Genomic DNA, 7,068 nt, shown 5'->3' on the forward strand with positions numbered 1-7,068 from the left:
CTGTTGGGTTTGTCAGATGGACAGCCTGAAAATATTTTCTCCCGTTCTGTAGGTTGTCTCCTTGAGGACTTCAACAGCCCACCAGTGGACAAGTCATCCAAACAGGAAATTAGCTGTTTATTTTTCTTTAAGCACTGATTTGTATTCATATCAGAAATTTTGATATGTTGTCTTTATATTTTTATTTAAAAATACTTTAAAATTTCTGTTGTGAATTCTTCTTTGACTCATTTTATTTTTAATTTTTTAAATTTATAATTTTTCAACATTTTCAATTATTATCTCTTCATTTCCAAATCCCACTGATGATCAAAAACAGAAATCCTGGTTTAATTTGAAGAACTGGTTGAGACTTTAACACATAAATGACAGTATTTATTTACTTCATGTCTACAGATGTTACAAATCAAATGGATAAACTGGCCACACTAATTTTAAAAGTAAGAAATTCACATGGAAACTAAACACATAAAATGCACTTAATTAATAGATGTTACTATCATCAATATTTAAAGATATAATAAATAAAAATATATTTTTTATCTTTTCAAAATGATAAGCTTTTAAATAAAGGTAAAATAAATTAAAGTGTTGAAAACAGGATAGATATTTCGTATATTGTTAGCAAAAAAATTGACAGAATTTGGCAATGTACATCATTGTTTATTCCTGTGATACAGAAGTCATACTTCTAAAAATTCAACCCCAGAAAATAGACAAATAAGTATGTAAATTTTATTTGGAATAGTTTTATATAAACAATTTATAATAGCAAAAATCTAAATATTCAGACTGGGAATTATTCCAATAAATAATTATCCAAAATATGGCAATTGTATGATAGTGATCTCAGAGTAATGTACATTTTATTAATTATATTAATCAACATTTACTTGTTATTACATGCCCATAGTTTTAAAAGAGAACAAATTCTAAATTTTTATAAAAATAACAATGTTTATACATGCAAAATTGACAACATTTTAACATAGGTATTTCTGAGAGATGGAGTCAGATGGAATTTTCACAGTATTCTTTAATTCATTTTTTAAAAGATTTATTTATTTACTTGAAAGAGTAACAGAGAGAAGGAGAGACAGAGAGAGAGGGGGAGGGCGATTAACTCCTTAAATGGCCACAGTGACCATGGCTGAAGGCAGGAGCCAGGAGTTTCTTCTGGGTCTGCCATGTGGGTGACAGATGCCCAGGAACTTGGACAAGCTTTCACTGCTTTTCCAGGTATGCTAGTAAGGAAGCTGAATTGGAAGCAGAGCAACTGGGACACCAATTGGCACCCATATGAGATGCCAGTGTCACAGGTGGTGGCTTTAACTGCTACACCACAATGCCTGCCCTTCATTCATTTGTTTAATATTCATTGGGCCAGACAGTAGACAATATATAAAAAAAACTCTGCTTTCATGAAAGTTGTGTATCCTATGGAAAAAGACAAAATAACTATTTTAAACATATGGCAATTCCATGTTGATACGTTCTATGGACAAAGGAGAATATGAAGTATTGTGGAAATGGGTAGCAAAGGTCTCACGTGGAAGATGACATTTGAGGAAAGAGCTGAAAGAATTATAAGTGAATCATAGCAGCCTCTCAGAGAGGCACATTACAGAGGGGACAGCAAGTCAAAGTACTGAGGCAAGAACAAGCCTGGCATGATGAAGGATAGGGGACCAGGGGGGCAGAGCAGAGTGATGACAAGCAGTAGGATCAGATGTCAAAGAGGAGGTTGGTATATATAGATGGAGTCAGTTGATTAGTTAGAGATATTAAGGGAAGAAAAGCCCAGGCTTTAAGTAACAGAATTTTGAAAAGGGAAAATGATATGACAAATTTCAACCAGCTCATTCTTGACCTTCCACTGAGAGGAAACTAAAATGAGACAAGAATGGAAAAAGTGAAACCAGTCAAGAGCTTAAAGCCATAACATATACAAGATATGATGGTGATTTGAGGGGAGAAATTGTCTAATATGATTCTGGTGTTGAGAGCAAATTCAGACTTCCTAACAGATTGGTAGTGGAATGTGAGATATGTACCTGAAATATTATGAAACCAAGGTTTCTCAGCAGAGACTAGAACAATGAAATTGTGGTGCAGTGGAAGTAGGGTGTAAGGAAATCAAGGACAAGGCTGGGAAGTACTGTGCTTTAGGGGATATAATGACAATGAAAGGGTAGCTGTGGGAGCAGCATAAATTCTTGGGTACGGGAGCCTAGAGCACATGGGGAAGATATAAGTATAGAGATTATTAATATGTAGATGGAATTTTAAACTAAGAAAGCTGGGTAGCTAAGGAAAAAATATCAAAGACAAATGCTATGTAGGTGGAGGGGAGTCTACTGAAGTGGAGAATCCTGGAGAGACAGTGATATACCACACCAATGCAAGAAGTTCATAAGACAAATAGTGGGGAATGGAAGTCAGTGGGGAGGGTGCATCCAAACGGGGATAGGGAACGCGGGACCCATGGGCCTTATAAGGCTCGTGAAATCATTTGTTCTGGCCCTGCCAAGGCAAACTCATTGAGCTTGACATAGAAGAGCAGTAAGAGGACACCCAGCCCCAGGAGAGATTAAAGGAAACCCAGGCTTAACAGGCTAATCCTCCGCCTTGCGGCGCCGGCACACCGGGTTCTAGTCCCGGTCGGGGCACCGATCCTGTCCCGGTTGCCCCTCTTCCAGGCCAGCTCTCTGCTGTGGCCAGGGGGTGCAGTGGAGGATGGCCCAAGTGCTTGGGCCCTGCACCCCATGGGAGACCAGGAGAAGCACCTGGCTCCTGCCATCGGAACAGCGCGGTGCGCCGGCCGCAGCGCGCCTACCGTGGCGTCCATTGGAGGGTGAACCAACGGCAAAAAGGAAGACCTTTCTCTCTGTCTCCCTCTACTGTCCACTCTGCCTGTCAAAAAAAAAAAAAAAAAAAAAAAGGAAACCCAATCACAGGTGCAATGGAAGAGCAGTTGTAGTGGAAGGAGCTTTAGTGATTTTCTTCGGCTGCTCTCTCAGTGAGACAGGAGCCAAATGATAAACTAAGATTGAGAATGGGGACTTTTTGGCGATTGAGATTACTCTCTTTGGTCTGAATAGTATTATATAGTCTGACTATTGCCATGCCACGGTTTACATTCATAAATATTTTATCTTTGATTATCAAAAGTTAAACATTAAAAATTAACCCTAGACTGTACTGCATTTGAATTCCAGGGTTTGTTGTTGTTGTTGTTGTTTTGTGTGTGTGTGTGTGTGTGTGTTTTTGGATGCTACCCATGTGAGATTTGAATTTGGATTGTTCATCAGGCAGAGGCAACAGCAGCAGAGGCTTCTATTTCACTACAGAATATTTGGTAGGTACACAGTGGCTCTGAGTCATTATCTGAACCTAAGCAAAAGTAATGGTCTTTCCAAACAACAAATGGCTAAGACCACAGCGAAGACAGCTTTCTTGACAGCTAGTTCTCTGACACTGTTCAGGGAGTCATCTGTGGATGTCTGGTCTAACATTCTGTTCTTCCAGACTTTTTAGCCATTGTGTGAGCACCTAATTTAAATCATGTTCTGTTTACAATAACTGGAATGGATTCTGATATCTGACACTAAATTCTGACTGGCACACTGAAGGACAGTTATCATTAGACTGAGAGTAAACACAAGTTTGGAGTCATAAAAATTTGCTAGGAGTAATCATAGAACTCCAGAAAAGAAGAAAGTCAAATATTCCCATGACCAGCTTTTTATTTGCTTCCTCTAATTACGGAAGAATTATTGAAAGTTGCTTTCAAGATATATTTAATATATATCCCTTTTAATGACTTTTTTCAGCTCTTTGATACCTGCATAGATTCTTAAGTTTGTGACCATGTCACTGATGCACCTAAAAGAGGAATAACTCTGTAGTTTAAAGCCATAAAATGGCTTCTTATTAAAATTATAATAAAATTAAAACACCTATATCCACTTTGTATGTCTTGGATACCCCAAGTTTCTCTAATTTTTTTTTTTTTGACAGGCAGAGTGGACAGTGAGAGAGAGACAGAGAGAAAGGTCTTCCTTTGCCGTTGGTTCACCCTCCAATGGCCGCCGCGGTTGGTGCGCTGCGGCTGGCGCACCGCGCTGTTCCGATGGCAGGAGCCAGGTGCTTCTCCTGGTCTCCCATGGGGTGCAGGGCCCAAGCACTTGGGCCATCCTCCACTGCACTCCCTGGCCACAGCAGAGAGCTGGCCTGGAAGAGGGGCAACCGGGACAGGATCGGTGCCCCGCCGGGACTAGAACCCGGTGTGCCGGCGCCGCAAGGCGGAGGATTAGCCTAGTGAGCCGCGGCGCCGGCCAAGTTTCTCTAATTTTAACTCTATTCTATCCAACATGGACAGTGTTACATTCTTCCAACAGACAAGGTTTATTATCATCTTCAGGTTTTTGTACTACCAGTTCCCTTCGTCTAGAATCCTTGTCTCCAGTTGTTTTCATGATTGGCTCCTTCAGCTTATCCAGACACCAGCCAAAATGTCAGCATCTTTAGAAGGTCTTGCTTGATAAAGAAAAATAAGTTGGTTACCCCAAGCCAAGGTCACAGTCTATGACTTCACTTTTTATTCCAGTTCCTCCAGAACTAAATTCATCCTGAAAGTATGCTCTTCTTTTCTCCCTTGATGGCTCTAATTCCCACTAGATTGTACTTCCAAGAAAGCAGTGGCTAAACCTGTCTCCTTAATAATTTTTTACCGAATGCCTGGAACAGAGCTGAAAAATGGGAAGTGTTTAATAAAGGCAGTATTTTGGAAATAAGTGAATCGATTTCAGATGAAATTCTACAGATTCTTATTTTTTCCCCTTTTTTTCAGGCTATGTGCTGATTAAACAACTTCTTCATGGAAGCTTTCACTTCCTGGTTGCGAAGCGTATAGATTACAGGATTCAACAAAGGGAAGATCACTGTGTGGAAGAGAGAAACCACCTTGTCAGCTGGCAAGGCCCTGAAAGGGCGAGTGTAGATAAAGATACCGGGCCCAAACATGAGGAATATAACAATGATATGGGTGCTGCACGTGGACATGGCCTTTTTTTTCCCCTCGGAAGAAGACCCACGCACTCGGCAGAGGATGACTGCGTAGGAGACCAGAAGCCCCAGGAAGCACAGGAGCGTCATCAGGCCACTGTTGAAGACCATCAGCAGCTCCACCACGAAGGTGTCTGTGCAGGCCAGCTTGATGACCTGCGGGACATCACAGAAGAAGTTATCCAGCCTGTTCGGGCCACAGAAGGGCAGCTGCAGGATGAGGGCCACCTGGATGATGGAATGGATAAAGCCTCCAAGCCACAGCGCCAACAGCATGGAGTAGCAGGCCCTGGGGTTCATGAGAGTCGCGTAGTGCAGAGGCCGGCAGATGGCGATGTAGCGGTCCAAGGCCATCACGACCAGAAGGAGGCCTTCCCCGCCCCCCAGGAAGTGCAGGAAGAAGAGCTGGGCGATGCAGCCTCTGTAGGAGATGAGCTTCTCCTCAGAGAGGAAGTCCGCCAGCATCCTGGGGGCCACGATGAAGGAGTAGGAGGCATCCAGGAAGGCCAGGTTGCCCAGGAAGAAGTAGAGGGGGGCTGAGAGCCCGGGGTCTGACCTAATGGTGAGGATGATGAGGAAGTTTCCAGGGAGGATGATGGAGTAGAAGGTGAAGATCAGCACAAAGACCAGGAGCTGAATATTTCGAGACTGGGTCAGGCCGAGGAGGACGAATTCGGTCACCACTGTGCTGTTTTTCCTCTCCATCTCCCTGGCCTGCAGTGCATCAGGGAGCAGAGTTTATAATATCTAGGTCTTCCATCTAGATACTAATTCTTTCAAGCAAGAAAATTATTGATTTAACTAAAAGCAATACCCATCAATTCTCTCCAACGTCCTAGATAAACTCTATGCTTTTAATTTATCAAAATTAAAAAAAAAAAAAAACAAAAGCAAACTTCTGTTCTCAAAGCCACAGTCTTATTCCCATTCAACCAGGACCTTTTACAGAACAGTTCTACACCTTAGTAATCTAGCCCCCTTCACCTTGTGATTCTTACATTAATAAGATACATGGTAAGTTTCCTAGTTGAGATAGAACACAACTTCAATTATCAAGGTCTTTTGAATTTTGAGGATATAGTCATGCACCTATTAATGATGTTTCAGTCATTGATAGACCACATATAAATTGGTGATCTTGTAAGATTATCTTTTTTAAATTTATTTTTTATAAGATTATCTTAAGGTGGAAAATGTTCTATTGGCTAGTATTATAGTAGCTGTTGTAATATTGTAATACAATGCATTGTTGACCGCTTTGTGGTAGTGCTGGTGTAGGCAAACCTACTGTTATGCTAGCTGCATAGTTAATATATAATTAATAAAATAATTATAAGTTTAAATATTTTTGTATATGTGTATCAGTATAATGGTTTACATACTTCAAAAATAAATATGCATAATTTAAGGTATATATTGAAAATATTTTAACATACAGGTGAATTACTTTTAAAGTTTAAAAGTGGCTAACCTACAGCAAATTATAGATAAGCAACATAACAATATTCCTCAGGTTATTTAACCAGACAAGTGCTGAAGAATCTAGGATGCAAACAGGAAGGAAAATATCTTAAAGAAAATGCTACTAGAAAACACAGGCAGTAAGGCTGGATGAGGGAATAAAATTCTCGCCAATAGAATACAACAACACATCAGAAAGATCATCCACCCAGACCAAGTGGGATTTATCCCTGGTATGCAGGGATGGTTCAATGTTCACAAAACAATCAGCGTGATACACCACATTAACAAACTGCAGAAGAAAAACCATATGATTATCTCAATAGATGCAGAGAAAGCATTTGATAAAATTCAACACTGTTTCTTGATGAAAACTCTAAGCAAATTGGGTATAGAAAGAACATTCCTCAATAAAACCAAAGCAATTCATGAAAAACCCATGGCCAGCATCCTACTGAATGGGGAAAAGTTGGAAGCATTTCCACTGAGATCTGGTACCAGACAGGGATGCCCACTCTCACCACTGCTATTCAACATAGT

At 40.5% G+C, this 7,068-nt stretch overlaps 1 protein-coding gene across 1 annotated transcript; it reads right to left on the reverse strand.

Annotated features, from left to right (window-relative positions):
• Nucleotides 1-4,848: 4,848 nt before the first annotated feature.
• On the reverse strand, nt 4,849-5,772 carry LOC133769488 (olfactory receptor 4N2). The gene has a single exon (XM_062204698.1). The coding sequence runs from the start codon at nt 5,770-5,772 to the stop codon at nt 4,849-4,851; it is 924 nt and encodes a 307-aa protein (XP_062060682.1).
• Between the last annotated feature and the right edge of the window lie 1,296 nt (nt 5,773-7,068).

The sequence above is a fragment of the Lepus europaeus genome, chromosome 11, assembly GCF_033115175.1.
Source record: "Lepus europaeus isolate LE1 chromosome 11, mLepTim1.pri, whole genome shotgun sequence".
NCBI classification, from domain to species: Eukaryota; Metazoa; Chordata; class Mammalia; order Lagomorpha; family Leporidae; genus Lepus; species Lepus europaeus.